The sequence below is a fragment of the Caenorhabditis elegans genome, chromosome IV (genome assembly GCF_000002985.6).
Source record: "Caenorhabditis elegans chromosome IV".
Classification (NCBI taxonomy): Eukaryota; Metazoa; Nematoda; class Chromadorea; order Rhabditida; family Rhabditidae; genus Caenorhabditis; species Caenorhabditis elegans.
Genome location: NC_003282.8, coordinates 4,072,321 through 4,085,904, shown reverse-complemented (window position 1 = coordinate 4,085,904; position 13,584 = coordinate 4,072,321). Strand labels below are relative to the sequence as shown.

The 13,584-nt window shown below is 39.1% G+C and overlaps 7 protein-coding genes across 11 annotated transcripts; 4 read left to right on the top strand and 3 right to left on the bottom strand.

Annotated features, from left to right (window-relative positions):
- The first annotated feature begins 1,695 nt into the window (after positions 1-1,695).
- C35B1.5 (Thioredoxin domain-containing protein) lies at positions 1,696-2,302 on the top strand. The gene is made up of 2 exons (NM_068077.6): positions 1,696-2,007; positions 2,079-2,302. Exons 1-2 carry the CDS (start codon positions 1,715-1,717, stop codon positions 2,239-2,241), a joined length of 456 nt encoding a protein of 151 aa, NP_500478.1. The 5' UTR covers positions 1,696-1,714; the 3' UTR covers positions 2,242-2,302.
- A 2,293-nt stretch (positions 2,303-4,595) lies between these two features.
- On the bottom strand, positions 4,596-4,754 carry C35B1.3 (Glycine Rich Secreted Protein; the record flags this gene model as incomplete). Its single annotated transcript, NM_068076.8, has 1 exon — positions 4,596-4,754. The coding sequence occupies one exon, from the start codon at positions 4,752-4,754 to the stop codon at positions 4,596-4,598; it is 159 nt and encodes a 52-aa protein (NP_500477.1).
- A 204-nt stretch (positions 4,755-4,958) lies between these two features.
- C35B1.9 (uncharacterized protein) lies at positions 4,959-5,757 on the top strand. Its single transcript, NM_001268327.2, has 2 exons — positions 4,959-5,170; positions 5,628-5,757. Exons 1-2 carry the CDS (start codon positions 5,013-5,015, stop codon positions 5,707-5,709), a joined length of 240 nt encoding a protein of 79 aa, NP_001255256.1. The 5' UTR covers positions 4,959-5,012; the 3' UTR covers positions 5,710-5,757.
- A 1-nt stretch (position 5,758) lies between these two features.
- On the bottom strand, positions 5,759-6,091 carry C35B1.4 (uncharacterized protein; the record flags this gene model as incomplete). Its single annotated transcript, NM_068075.6, has 1 exon — positions 5,759-6,091. One exon carries the CDS (start codon positions 6,089-6,091, stop codon positions 5,759-5,761), a length of 333 nt encoding a protein of 110 aa, NP_500476.1.
- An 812-nt stretch (positions 6,092-6,903) lies between these two features.
- On the top strand, positions 6,904-8,263 carry C35B1.8 (CUB domain-containing protein). Its single transcript, NM_001027876.5, has 4 exons — positions 6,904-7,033; positions 7,131-7,175; positions 7,690-7,862; positions 8,082-8,263. The coding sequence occupies exons 1-4, from the start codon at positions 6,952-6,954 to the stop codon at positions 8,232-8,234; spliced, it is 453 nt and encodes a 150-aa protein (NP_001023047.3). The 5' UTR covers positions 6,904-6,951; the 3' UTR covers positions 8,235-8,263.
- pqn-75 lies at positions 8,260-13,578 on the bottom strand (the record flags this gene model as incomplete). Of its 5 annotated transcripts, NM_171311.7 has the most annotated exons (7): positions 8,263-9,396; positions 9,453-9,533; positions 9,580-9,672; positions 9,729-9,809; positions 9,856-9,999; positions 10,121-10,178; positions 13,513-13,578. In NM_171311.7, 7 exons carry the CDS (start codon positions 13,527-13,529, stop codon positions 8,296-8,298), a joined length of 1,575 nt encoding a protein of 524 aa, NP_741365.1. The 5 variants fall into 5 exon arrangements, 4 of the variants coding, with proteins under 4 accessions (NP_741367.1, NP_741365.1, NP_741366.1 ...); NM_171903.7 differs by lacking the exon at positions 13,513-13,578 and having other exon boundaries at positions 8,260-9,396; positions 10,121-10,194; NR_131466.1 differs by lacking the exon at positions 10,121-10,178 and having other exon boundaries at positions 8,296-9,396; positions 13,513-13,529.
- Positions 11,195-13,523, top strand: W03D2.9 (DUF7808 domain-containing protein). The gene is made up of 6 exons (NM_068074.4): positions 11,195-11,283; positions 12,111-12,301; positions 12,352-12,431; positions 12,524-12,640; positions 13,026-13,161; positions 13,207-13,523. Exons 1-4 carry the CDS (start codon positions 11,211-11,213, stop codon positions 12,600-12,602), a joined length of 423 nt encoding a protein of 140 aa, NP_500475.2. The 5' UTR covers positions 11,195-11,210; the 3' UTR covers positions 12,603-12,640; positions 13,026-13,161; positions 13,207-13,523.
- Positions 13,579-13,584: the final 6 nt, after the last annotated feature.

Below are 13,584 nucleotides of genomic sequence, written 5' to 3'. Positions count from 1 at the left end.
GTGCGGAAAAAATCCAGAAACTGTAAATAATACTAAAAAAATATAAATTTTCCACAAAAAAGGCATGAAAACTAACAATTACCTCAAATATCGTGAAAAATGCAAAAAAATAAGCCTTTCCGAAAAAACGGGCCCTTGGGCCTTTAAAGGACACAAAAACAGGAAAGCATAAGACACCAAAGAGTAATTGGATTTCTACACTTTGGTTCCTAGAATTATTTATAAGGTGTTATTGCGTTTTTGTGAGATTGTTCTATTTATCCAGTCAAAAATTGCATTTTCTTTGTTTTTGCTTCAAAAAAATACATTTTCAGTGGAAATTTCAGCTGAAAAGCAGAATTTTGAGGTTTTCGAGTAAATAACGTAAAACACTAAATTACAAATATTGATTTTTGATGTCTTAGACCAAATTTTCGTAAACATGTTTGTATTTTTGGAAAAAATAGGTTTTTTGTCGATTTTAACTTAATTTTTCGAACAAAAAATGATTTTTTCTCCGATTTACCAAAGTTTTGACTTAAAATTCCGATTTTCTGGGTCATTTTTCCCCTAAAAATACGATTTTAATTCAAAAAATCTATATTTTCAAAGACCAAAGTACCATAACCTTCAAAAAACAACCACTTTCTCTATTGCATCAGCGAATTGTCATCACCCCTCTCAAAATATACAAAACGTCATCATTTTTCTGTGTTTTCTCTAATTCTCCTGAAAAATTCTATAAAACCAACAGTTTTTATCATCAAAAATGCCTTTTGACCGACTTTTTTTAAAGTTGAAAATCGTACAGTTTTAGCAGAAATTCCAGAGTTTCATTTTGAAGTATGCTGGAAATAATAAAATTATTCTAACATTTATTAATATTTTGTAAAACTAATTCTATACAATAAAAAAGTAAAATTTAATATTAAAAAAACCGGTTTTTCTCAAATTTCCATTCCCCAATGTCCTGTTCTATTATTTGTTCCGATTCGGCCACAGAACGCGCACACACACACTTTTTGCTGATTCTCTGCCTCCTTTCTTTGATTTGACCGCATTTTATATTGATTTTCGGCCACAATTCCACTATTTGTTCAGTTTGTCGATTTGTTGGAAATTTCAATTCCGGCAATTCGCCGATTTGCCGGAAATTTAAATTCAGACAATTTGCCGGTTTGCCGGAAATTTTCAGTTCCGGCAATTTTTTAATTTGCCGGAAGTTTCCATTTCGGCAACTTGCCAATTTGCCGGAAATTCGCCGTTTTGCCGGAAATTTTCAATTCCGACAACTTGCCTATTTCCCGGAAATTACAATTCCGCCGATTTACCAATTTGCCAGAAATTTTTAATTCCGGCAATTTGCCGATTTGTCGGAGATTTCAATCCGGCATTTTGCCGAAAATTTCAATTTCGGCAGTTCGCCGATTTGTGGAAAATAACAATTCTGGTCATTCGCCAATTTGCCGAAAATTTCAATTCCGGCAATTCGCCGATTTGCCGGAAATTTTCAATTCCGGCGATTTTCCTATTTGGCGAATATTTTTAATTCCGCCGGTTTGCCGCTTTGCCGGAAATTTCAATTCCGGAACTTTGCCGATTTGCCGATTTGCCGGAAAAAATCTTTTGCCGCCCACCCCTAATAAAGACTTCAAAATATGCGTTTTTTTTTGCTTTTAACACGCTAAAACTCTCTAAAAATCCCCAATTTTTCAGCTTAAAAAACCCCAAAAAAATGGCCGATTTGTTCGCTGGCAAGCCTCTAATCAACCAAGAAGGCAAAGAACTTGACGGAGGAGATGCTCTCCGTGGGAAGAAGGTCGTCGCCTTGTATTTTTCAGCAATGTGGTGCGGATCGTGCCGTCAATTTACTCCGAAGCTCAAGAGATTCTATGAAGCCTTGAAGGCCGCTGGAAAGGAAATCGAAGTGGTCCTAGTGAGCAGAGATCGTGAAGCCGAGGATTTGCTGGAATACCTGGGACACGGAGGTGATTGGGTGGCGATTCCGTTTGGTGATGAGAGAATTCAGTAAGTCGAGAAAGCCGAGAGAAATCCGGCGGCAAAAAACAAAAAAAAACGAAAAACTTTAAATTTTTCAGAGAATACCTGAAGAAATACGAGGTGCCAACTATCCCAGCCTTCAAGCTTATCAACAATGCTGGTGAGCTTCTTCATGACGCCCGTGCTGACGTCACTGAGCGTGGAAAGGACGATGCCGTGGCACTTTTTGACGAGTGGGTCGAGAAGTTTCCAGCTAATTAGATAACTGTTTAAATTTACAACGAATGTTTATTTTATATGTGTGAATAAACTACATGCCGAGAGCCCACAAGCCCGATAGTCTAAAACCGAGCTTAAAACCTAAAGCCGATTGTCTAGTCTAGAACCAAAAGCCGAAACCGTAAAAATGAAAGCTTAAGGCCGAGCCGAAGACCGAAATCCTGGAGCTGATAGCTTAAAGCCCAGAATCCAACAGCCTAGAGTCAGGGGCTATGAGCCGGAAGAATAGAGCCCGTGAGCCTAGACCCAATAGCCCAGAGCATAAAGCCGAAAGTCCGATAGCCGAGAGTTCAAGCTTTTGCTCCATGTCTGAGAAATATATCGGCGACCGACTTTCTGAAATTGCCTGTAATGGGGCGTTTTCTGGAAAACCTGTTTATAAGACGAGTCCACCGAGCCAAAAGTAGGCCTAGCTTGGTGGCCGAGAAAACAAAAATTCGGCTAATGTTTAAACTTTTTTTTTCAAAAATTGGATTCCTTTGACTTTTTATATCATTGTAAACAATCTGCGGTATGAAAACTTTATTAAAACAAATCCAACCAAAAATATTTACTTCTTCTTCCCATTTGCGGTGTTGGTGATTCCACCAATAGATCCGAGAATTGCTCCCAGTATGCTGAAAAGTGCACCCAGATCAACATTTGGCTCAGCTAAACCAGCAGAGCTGAGCAGCTGAGACTCTACTACTGCCACGAGGGCAATGAAGACGAAGATGAGAATGGAAAAGTTCATTGTTTGTAGAGGTTTGGAATAGCTGTGAAGGTATTTGTATGCTCATCTCAAGTAATTTTCCACGGGAGAATTGGCTTGCAATTTAAGAAATTCGCCATATTCAAGTTTTGACTTTCAGTCTCTTTCTCCTTTTCGTAAGTTGGAGTTAAATTGGAGTGTCGTCAGTTGCGAGTTCACATAAATACGTTCATTTTGGCAATCGAAATCTACTACAAGCAAACATTTTCGGGCATTTTCGGCAATTTTCAAATCCAATCACACTCCGAAAATTGAAAAATTCCACGTTGTTATGTTTCTTTTCAGCATGAAAAGAGACATTCACAAAAATTTTATTTCCGGCAAGCAGCATTTGTCGAAAATTTTGATTGTTCTTATAACATTCGGCATCAAAAAAAAAATCCTATTTTCAGTTAAAGTTTCCGAAAATTCGAATAAAAAACTTTTAAAATTTTAAGTCTGTACCGATTTTCCAGAATGCTCAAGTTTTAGCCTTTTCTTTGTTCAAACGCAGTACTCTCGCAAAAAAAAAATACCATCTTCACAACAGTGTTTTCAGACAAGTGTTTGGATAATCTTTATGATTCATGATTTAGGCACGTAGCAAAAAAATACGAGAAATAACTATTAGGTCTCCAAATAAGTTCCGGGCCAAAAATCATAACTTTTTTTGCCTTTTATAGATTTTTTGAAACTTTGGGAATGTATGTTATCAACCATGATCTTTCATTTGACAGTAGTCACAAAATTTTTTGACAACCCCAAGTGTCCTAACTCGGAGCCATTTTTTTCAGGCATTTTTCTGATCTCGCTTCTTTGCAGCTTCGAACTAAGGTTTGTGTGCGGATTTTACTTTGTTTAGAATATATAGTAAGAAATCAACAAAAGTTTGGAAAAAAATCCGTCAAAAAAAATTTTTTTTGGTCGGTCGTCAAAAAAACTTCAAAAAAAAATTTTTTCGAAAGTTTTTGATTTTTAGTATAAAAATGATGTAACCACGTGTAAACTATTTTTAAACATACAAAACATTTGAGTTTGAAATTTGGATCACGAGAAATACTCAAAAAACTCAAAAATTCAAAATTCTTCGAAAAAATTATGTTTTCTATTATCATTTGAGTGTGACGAACTTAGTTAAAATGTTTTGTATTTGTAAAAATAGTTCACACATGACTACATCATTTTTGTATGAAAAATCAAGAATTTTCGAAAAAAAAATTCTTGAAAGAAAAAAATTTTTTTTGACCACCGACCAAAAAAAAATTTTTGGACGGATTTTTTTCCAAACTTTTTTTGTTTTTTTCCAATGTATTTTAAACAAAGCAAAGTCCGCACATAAACCTCAATTCAAAGCTAAAAAGAAGCGAGATCAGAAAGATGCTTGAAAAAATTAGGCTTCGAGTTAGGGCACTCCGGGTGGTCAAAAATTTTTGTGACCATATCAAAATGAAAGATCATAGTTGATAACATAAATTCCCACATTTTCAAAAAAATCGATAAAAGGCGAAAGAAGTTATGATTTCTGACCCGGAACTTATTTGGATACCTAATAACATAAAACGAATTTTTGCAATACAAAAACTTTATTCACGAATCAGTAAGTAATTTACTTCTTCTTTCCGCCACCGGCTCCAGCCAATCCACCGATCGATCCGAGCATACCTCCGATTCCACTGAAGATTCCACCAAGATCTGGGTCTCCGGCCTCAACCACAGTTACAGTCAAGAGAGCAACAAAGACGAGAAGAAGAGTTAGTAAGTTCATTGTTTGAGAATGATGGGAGTTTAAGGGATAGGGTGGGGTATTTATGTGAATTCCTTATGAAATATGAAACAATTTTCCACAGGAAAATTGACTTTTCCCTTTTTGAATGGTTCTTGCGGATCCCACACAGTATTGGTTCAATTTTCCCATTTTCTAGAACTTTGAAATTCCATTTTCAGACAAATAATAGATGAGAACTAAAGCTTCATCTATCGTGATCAATTTTCTGTGAAATGGAAATTTTTGACAAAGGGAATAATGCCAAGAGTTTTACCGATTATCATAACAAAAAGTTGTTTGGGTATTGGAAAACGTATAAAACCCTTTGTCGTAATACTTTTCCCCAAAAACATGAAACCCTTCACCTGGATCCTTCTTTTGGTCTCTTTATTTGCAGTTGTCATTGCTAAAGAAAGGTAGAAGATATATTTTTATTACGTTATTAGACTTGAAATTATCTGAAAACACAGAATTTTTAACTAAGCCAAAAAATTGCGTTAAATTAGTTACATTTTAAAGTTTGGCCGACTTGTCAATGTCGCAGCGGCTGGAAAAAAAAACTGGAAAACCTTGGTGAAATTCAGTAACGATCCATCAACCTTAAATGCACCTAAATTAAGTTGAAAACGCAAGAGAATTAGCTTGTATTTCCAAAATTAGACGGTGATTACAACCCACTTAGTGTCAAGCCGCTTGGCAAGTTGGCCAAATTTCCAATTTTAACTAACTTCAGGTCTTTTTTTGAGCCGCCGCAACTTTTTTTGAGATGTTTTCAAGAAGTTTCATTATGAGATTCGGCGTTTTCAGACAATTCCAAGTCTAATAGAGCAATAAAAAACTGAAATTTCATATCTACTACTCGTGTGTTTTCAGCTGTAACCCGTCTACTGTCAACGTTCCATTGGAAGAATCCCGTTTGAAGCACAAGATTGCAGATTTAAGCAAAGATAAATGAAATGATTTATTGGCATCTTAATAACTTGAATAAAAACACCAAAATATTGTTAAATCTCTTCAAATGGAAGTGGTGGCCTAGGTGGTTCCTTTTCAGTGGTTGAAAATTCGGAAGCTTCGGGCTCTATGGTAGGGAAGCCGGACCATTCTTGCTCTCCATCCGTGCTTGGGAATCCTGATGCTTCTGGCTCCCATGTTGGGAATCCCGACCATTCTTCTTCGGATGTTCTTGGCGTTTCTGGGTTATACTGTCCGGTCACATCGATATGCCCTCCTTCCACGGTGCCCGGAAGAGAAATGATTCTGGCTCGAGGAGGATCTGTTACACAGTGAATCGAATGAAACACCACAAAAATTACAGGGAAGAAGAAGAGGAAATTCATTGTATGTACGGAATCTAGAGTAGCTGAACGGTTTTATACATTTTAGAGCACAATGCACGTTAATAGAATTTTCGCGAAACACAAAAGCGTTTAACAAAAGTTATTGACCAATTATTGTTACATACATATATTTTTTGTGTCATTCAAAAAGATTGAACAGTAAGGGAGTTGAAATCATTCGTCACACCTTTTATTGCCGGCTCTTGAGGAGCAAAATGAGCTATTTGTTGAGCAATCATTTTTGATAAACTATCAGGACACGTAGGTCTTATATTGTAGACAGCCGTGGGTTCAAAAATCTCACCCCGGCATTTTTCCTTTTTCTGCATTTTGACTTGAATTTTCAAGTTTCAAATGTTCTCATTTCTTTCGAAATGTTGAGAACCAAATAGAAAATAAAAAAAGTTCACGTATACTTTTGCATAAGGCACGGATTGAGGCGAGAGACAGGCGGAGGTCCCCTTAAGGTCAGGCAGGCAGGCAGGCAGGCAGGCGTTTCACGCCTACATGAAAGCCCTAAGGATAAGTGATTTGGAACTGAATACTAGCCAATTTACTAAAATTCAAAAATTACATCCTTCTTTTCCTAATTTTTAGTCGTGTTTCCTTTTTTTTCAGATTTTTAGGATTTTTTTTATTTTTCTCTTATTTCCCCCCCCCCCCCCCCCCCAGCCTTGCTTAAACCTACGCCTAAGCTTAAGCCTAAAAGCCTACAGAAAAATGCTTCCGTTCTCAAAATAAAGATACACACAAACCCAAACAACACCATAAAATCTGGCAAAAAAAAACTATAAACTACGTTTTATCGCTACCGGAAACCCCTTTCCCTCTCTTACCGTCAAGCTTTCAATGCATGGAAGATGAGATTCACTTTTCTAACGTTCTTATCACTCTTTGTGATTATCACTGCAGGAAAGCAGCAGTACATGAGAAGATGTAAACGTGAGTTATTCTAGTTGTAGTTTTATTAGTGTCTTACAGTAAAGTTACAATTTCTGTATATATAATTGCCACGGAGACACTTTAGATATTTTTATAGGTACCGCCACATTTGCTGATATGATAAAGAAGAAAGACAATAATGGTAAGAGCTATGTTTTCCGAACAGCCGAAATTATGAAAAAAAAACAATTTTTTAGTCCAACACACACGTGGTGTCACAGTGTCCCATTTTGGTTTGATCTACAAAAAATCCAGGAGACACAGACTTCTTATCTGATTTTGCATGGTTAAGAACGTGCTGACGTCACATTTGTTGTAGCAAACCGTTATGGGACATCCAGACACCACTAGGCAACACACTCCTGTGAGCGCGTTCGCCTCGCTCTGTTCAATTTCTTGTGAGGTATATGGGCTAGGGCTCAGTAGGCAGGCGCGGTTTCAGGGCCTGACGCCGGCCTTTCGCTTCTTTTTTGAATTTTTATGTGAATTTACAAATTTCAAAAAAATTTTCTGATTTCTATCAGTTTGGCAGCCTTAAGGTCAGGCATGCAGGCGTTGTAACGCCTACATGAAAGTCCTATTATGGAAAATTTACATTTCTAAAGCTGGTTTTGCCCCCTGTTTCCTTGAAAACATCAGTCAATATTTCCATAAAGGTTGCTCCAAAAACGTGTGGCTCGGCATGGACCGTGCATCAAAGTGTCCCCAGCTCAACGGAGCCATCGTCCCAGCGATTCAGGCTATAAACGCCACAACAATCGTTGAAACTCCCGTACAACCAAGACTCTACGGACGGCGAGGATTGTACAACGCCAATTGTGAATGGATGGTGAGTACACGTGGAGTAGTCAGAAAGCCACATTTCGCTTTGATCTTCGAAAAATGTGGGAGATGAGAAGCAGAGATCTCATCTGATTTTGCATAGTTAAGACCGTGCTGACGTCACAATTTTTCTGGGAAAAAATTCCGCATTTTTTGTAGACCAAACTGTATTGAGACAGCATGTGTGAGTAAGGCTCAAGATTCAGGTTTAACTCAAAAGTTTCAGGTCATCGTGGTCCGCCGACGTGGTTGTGCTCTTTTGAGCACTGACGAAATTGAGTTCGAATGCCAGAATAACGTGATTTTCTATCAAGGACATGAGGTTACAGGATATGTGTGTGCTTTGAGTGTATTCCCGGATTATGAAATGGTTATGTAACATTTTTTGAATAAAGAATTGCGATTATTTTTTTCTACAAATTTATTCAAAAATGGTACAATTAGAAATCAAAAAGAGAAGCGAAGAATCCCTTCTTTGGTGGGGCACCGGTTGGTGGGCTTCCAGTTGGTGGCGATCCAGTTGGTGGTGATCTACGTGGTCCTCTTGGTCCTTCACGGGATTCAGACGACTCAGATTTTCCTGGTCCTCCACGATGTGGACGTCCTGTTGGTGGTGATCCAGTTGGTGGCGATCCGGTTGGTCGGTCTTCTGGAGCCTGACGTTTCTGGCGAGATGGAAGGCCGGTTGGAGGGGATCCAGTTGGTGGAGATCCACGTGGTGGACGTCCAGTTGGAGGAGATCCTGTTGGTGGGCTTCCGGTTGGTGGAGATCTTCGTGGACCTCTTGGTTCTTCACGAGACTCTGATGACTCTTCGCTGGATTTTCTTGGTCCACCGCGTGGTCCTCCGCGTGGTCCTCCACGTGGTCCTTCACGGGATTCCGACGACTCTTCGCTAGACTTTCCTGGTCCTCCACGTGGTGGGCGGCCTGTAGGTGGGCTTCCAGTTGGAGGAGATCCAGTTGGTGGTGATCTTTCAGGAGCCTGACGCTTTTGACGTGGTGGTGGTGGAGGGGATCCAGTTCCAGCTGGTGGGGGTGATCCTCCGGCTTGTGGTGGTGGAAGAGATCCTGTTGGAGGAGATCCTCTTGGTGGTGGTGGTGGTGGAGGGGAGCCGGCTCTTGGTGGTGGTGGGGAACCTCCAGCTGGCGGTGGTGGGGGAGAACCGGTTGGTGGTGGTGGAGGAGATCCGGTCCGTGGCGGTGGTGGTGAGCCAGCCGCTGGTGGTGGAGGTGGGGATCCAGATCCAGCTAGTGGTGGAGATCCTTTTGGTGGAGGAGGTGGTGGTGGTGATCCAGCTGGTGGAGCTTGACGTTTTCCTCGGAATCCGTTCTGTGTTTGCTGTTGTTGACCGAATCCTTGCTGTTGGCCTCCGAATCCGCTAGCAGTTACACCTTGGTTTCCACCGAATCCTCCATTGTTTCCGGTGTTCTGTCCGTTTTGTCCGTTTTGTCCACCGAATCCTCCCTGGTTTCCTTGGTTTCCACCGAATCCGCCTTGTTGGTTGTTACCGAATCCTTGTGGGGCTTCGGAGAATCCAGTCTGGAAAAGAGCAATTTTGCAAGAAAAGCTGATCAAACAGACACCCCCATACTAACCTGTCCACCGAATCCTCCCTGATTGCCTCCGAATCCTTGTGGAGCTCCTGAGAATCCTCCGAATGGTGGTGGTGATCCGGTCTGAAATCTTAAACTTGTCCGGGGTTTCATAAATCTTTAATCTTACGCGTCCACCGAATCCTCCCTGGTTTCCTTGGTTTCCACCGAATCCGCCTTGTTGGTTGTTACCGAATCCTTGTGGGGCTCCGGAGAATCCAGTCTGTAAAAGAACAATTTTGCAAGAAAAGCTGATCAAACAGACACTCCCATACTAACCTGTCCACCGAATCCTCCCTGATTGCCTCCGAATCCTTGTGGAGCTCCTGAGAATCCTCCGAATGGTGGTGGTGATCCGGTCTGAAATCTTAAACTTGTCCGGGATTTCATAAATCTTTAATCTTACGCGTCCTCCGAAACCTCCCTGCTGTGGGGATCCTGAGAATCCACCTTGATTTCCACCAAAGCCTCCCTGGCTTCCCTGGTTATTTCCAAAGCCGCTTTGGCTTCCGAATCCACTTTGCTCTTGCTGTTGACCTCCGAAGTTGCTCTGAAAAACGAGAAATTGGTAAAGGACTACTGCTCTAACACAAATAGCTGAGCCGTACCAAAATACGGCTGCAGCCCAAAACTCCAAGCCTAGAGCCCAGAGCCAACGGAGCAAACCCCACCTGTTGAGCCACCACGGCGGCCGTCGCTGCCAATATAATAAACAGATGTTTTACCATCCTGGAAAATGTGATACACCCTACCATCAACTCCGGCCACTTAAATACTCCAAAAAATTCTGATGCTGAATTTTGACCCCACCCACTTTTACATGAGTCAGCACACACGCTTTATTTGGACAGCCAATGCAAGAGAGACAAGGATGTAGATCTGTCTCAAAAAACTTCTGGAAGCCTTGAATAGACGGTTATGTGTACAGGGGAAACTCCCCCTTGTTTCACAGAGAACGATCACTTAATTTTGTTATTAGGCGGTGGAGGTTGTTAGGCGATCAGATTTTGGTGCGTTAGAGCGTGGTGAAAATAATAATAATAATATTTGGATGTTTGATTTGGTTTGACTCATAATGACGACCTCTTCCGGACTTTCGTTTCAAATTCCTGCAAGAAACCTCGTCAGGACGGCGCTGAAAAATTCCAACGTCGGAAAGTATCTCTACTTGGCCCAAAACTAACGAACTTCGTAATGAAATGTTCTGAAAATTTTCAAAATAAAAAGTTTTACTGGTTCAAATTTTTGGAAAAATGACATATTTTTGCTAGAATCTCAAAATTTGTAATTCTGATCTTGAAAAGGCAATAAGCAACAGTAGAAACCGTAGAATTTCCGAGAAATGATTGTGCTTCTGCCTTTTTAAAAGTCTCTCTGGCTTACGAGGAAGTTATTGAACAAATTGAGCAACATGTGTTTTCGATTAACTTTTTTTTTTGTATTTTCGAACTCTTAACCGTTTGAGAAGTCTTGAATTTTAACTCAAATCAATATATTTTTTCATTCTGGCAAGCCTATTTTGCAGTCATGGGTGGCATATCTTTGAGCACTAAAACAATTGCATAGATCGGTTCCTGAATGCTCAAATAAGGTGCTCAAATAAACGTATCAAATAATAATAATTATTATAGTGTGTCTCATGCTTTGTACTCAATGCTTAACGGATAAGGATATCGTCGTCGAAAACCGGTTCCATTTGGTTATCAATATATCATATTCGTTATATTATTATCCCGCATATTCAATGTTATAATCCTAACAATGACTGCGTGTTTGTGGATTCTCTTAGTTTTAACATTATCATCAAAGTTTTGTGATGCGGCTTTTCGATATGGTGAGTAGTGTTTTTTTTAGTATTTTCTCTGTTGTTCACCAACGTTTGGTAAGAACAGTTTATCGTATCTTATTCATTAGTATGACGCATAGTATATTTAATAGTACTTCATTTTCCGAGGATTTCTTCATTATTCTTCAAAAATTCGAATTAGAGGTTTTGTCTTACAATAAACCAGGTTTTCCACAAAAGAAAATGCGTTTTTGTTTGTAAAAACTAGCAAACTCAAATTCTGAATAAGCCATCAAAAATAACTATTGCCAAGTATAGTTGACCCGAAATTAGTATTGCATGTAATACTAATAGAAATTATATCGTAAATCAGTGGGTGCATTAGTTAGTAAGTTTATTTATGTAAGCCAACATGCCATTAAAGGTGGAGTAGTGCCAGTGGGGAATTGTTAAAAACCACTCATTTCGTCCCAAAATGACCAAATATCATGATAAAACTTTCCAAATTTTTTTTGAAAATATTTTATTTAATGTCCAAAAGTGTCAATTACTCAGTTTTTGCCACTCATCATTTTGGAAGTCGACCGAAAAAAAATCTGTTTCGACACTTTTTGTGTTTTAATTTTGTTTAAATTATTTGTATTGAAACATTGTAGGGGTCGAAACATGTGACGTTTCTTTAAATTTTCTCAAAAGCTCGTATTTTTCAAAATTTTGGCAATTTGCCAAAACTTTGACCTAAAATTATGAAAAATCTAAAATTTTTTGGAGTGTTTTATTATGATATTCGGTTGTTTTGGATCATTATAGGTGCATTTAGACAAAATCCCCACAGGAGCTACTCCACCTTTAAACTCAAAAATTATATTTTCCAGAAAACCGAACTCTAACATGTCACGTGGAAAATGGAGTTGACACGTGTTTCCTGACAGCTCCGGATACAAAATTGCAAAACCTCGACTTGAATATTAATAGCCTGTGCCGTAGGGAGCCAACTGATGAAAATAGTGGGAATAAGAAGCGCATTGTGTGCCCAATAAGATGTCCGAAGGACTATGAGGTTCACGTGAGTTTTTGAATTGGTGTAAACTATACTCTTTTTCTTCCCACATCCAGGTGCTCAACAAAATCCCGTCATCAAACAGAAAATGCACCAAGTACTACACCTACGGGAAATTCCACGACGAACACGAGTGGTGAGTCGAGTTCAGGCAGCTGCCTAAACAGGCTCAGAGCAAAGAACTAAAAGTGTCTGTGGTCTTGTTTGTAGCAAAGTGGCCTTTTGCAGGTTTATTTGGATGCTCGAGCCATGTATTTCAACGATTTCCACCCACTGCCGGTTTCCCGATGCAGTTGTGAAGTTTTGAATTCGTCGTATTTGCTCTAACAGTCCTAACAAAATACGGTATTGTTTTGGATAAAACGTTTGGATAAAATGAAACGTTGGTTTTATATTTCGATGTGTTTCTTGCAATACATTTTGTAGAAGTGCTATGCTTAAGGCTTCCATGCAGGCGCTAAAACGCCTGCCAGGCCTTTGACCTCAAGCCATAGTACATTAAAGCCCTAGCTATTCTTATACCGAAAAAATGAAACCTTGCACTGAAAATGTTCTCGATCTAGTTGAACTTCAACAACATATCAATTTTCACACACATGAGCATGTAATAAAAACGCCAGACAATATCAATTGTATGCAGAAAGTGTTCAAGAACTTTGCTAGTGCTGTGTTTACTTATTTGGTGTGTTGTTGCTGTTTTTGGAAGGGAAGGATTACATAATTTTTCCAGAAATACAACTACATATTGAAAAACGGCTTGACAATATATTAAAAAAAGCTATGGTGCATTCAAGTCGTCGAAGTTATCGCCACTGAATTTTGTTTTCTCCTGATCTTCAATCCTTGAAACGTTGAGTTTATCCATTGTAGGTCGCATTTTTTGCTCGATAATGTCAAATTATCAATTATAGGGCGATGGAAAACCTCAAGTAAATGCTTCAAAAACGTTTCCTTCCTGGGATTTCCCGAGAGTTTGCATGCAACATTGAAAGACCGAAATTTGAGCGAATAAGTTTCAGACCTCAAATCATAATTAATACAAATGCAACCTCTATGGTTTGGTAGAAATAATGTACATTCTTCGTCCCCAATTAAATTCACACAGTGCAGTTTAATATTCAGTGATTTCACTTGATTTTTAGCGAATTTTGAGGTGAATGAGAAACTAATTCAGAAATTTCAAGAATGTTATAGTTAGAGAATACGTTTAAACTTACAAATGAATAATCTCCATATGTTCAAGAGTTCGACGAAGTGATTTTGCTGGGAGGCAACAAATTGGGAACGGG

Excerpts from the sequence above, each read along its gene's own strand:
- C35B1.9 (NM_001268327.2), top strand. The coding sequence starts at position 5,013 with ATGCCAAGAGTTTTACCGATTATCATAACAAAAAGTTGTTTGGGTATT. Across the intron at positions 5,171-5,627 it reads GTTGTCATTGCTAAAGAAAG|CTGTAACCCGTCTACTGTCA; the intron begins GTAGAAGATATA and ends GTGTGTTTTCAG.
- W03D2.9 (NM_068074.4), top strand. The coding sequence starts at position 11,211 with ATGACTGCGTGTTTGTGGATTCTCTTAGTTTTAACATTATCATCAAAG. Across the intron at positions 11,284-12,110 it reads TGATGCGGCTTTTCGATATG|AAAACCGAACTCTAACATGT; the intron begins GTGAGTAGTGTT and ends TATATTTTCCAG. Across the intron at positions 12,432-12,523 it reads TTCCACGACGAACACGAGTG|GTTTATTTGGATGCTCGAGC; the intron begins GTGAGTCGAGTT and ends GGCCTTTTGCAG.
- C35B1.5 (NM_068077.6), top strand. The coding sequence starts at position 1,715 with ATGGCCGATTTGTTCGCTGGCAAGCCTCTAATCAACCAAGAAGGCAAA. Across the intron at positions 2,008-2,078 it reads TTTGGTGATGAGAGAATTCA|AGAATACCTGAAGAAATACG; the intron begins GTAAGTCGAGAA and ends TAAATTTTTCAG.
- C35B1.8 (NM_001027876.5), top strand. The coding sequence starts at position 6,952 with ATGAGATTCACTTTTCTAACGTTCTTATCACTCTTTGTGATTATCACT. Across the intron at positions 7,034-7,130 it reads GTACATGAGAAGATGTAAAC|GTACCGCCACATTTGCTGAT; the intron begins GTGAGTTATTCT and ends ATATTTTTATAG. Across the intron at positions 7,863-8,081 it reads ACGCCAATTGTGAATGGATG|GTCATCGTGGTCCGCCGACG; the intron begins GTGAGTACACGT and ends CAAAAGTTTCAG.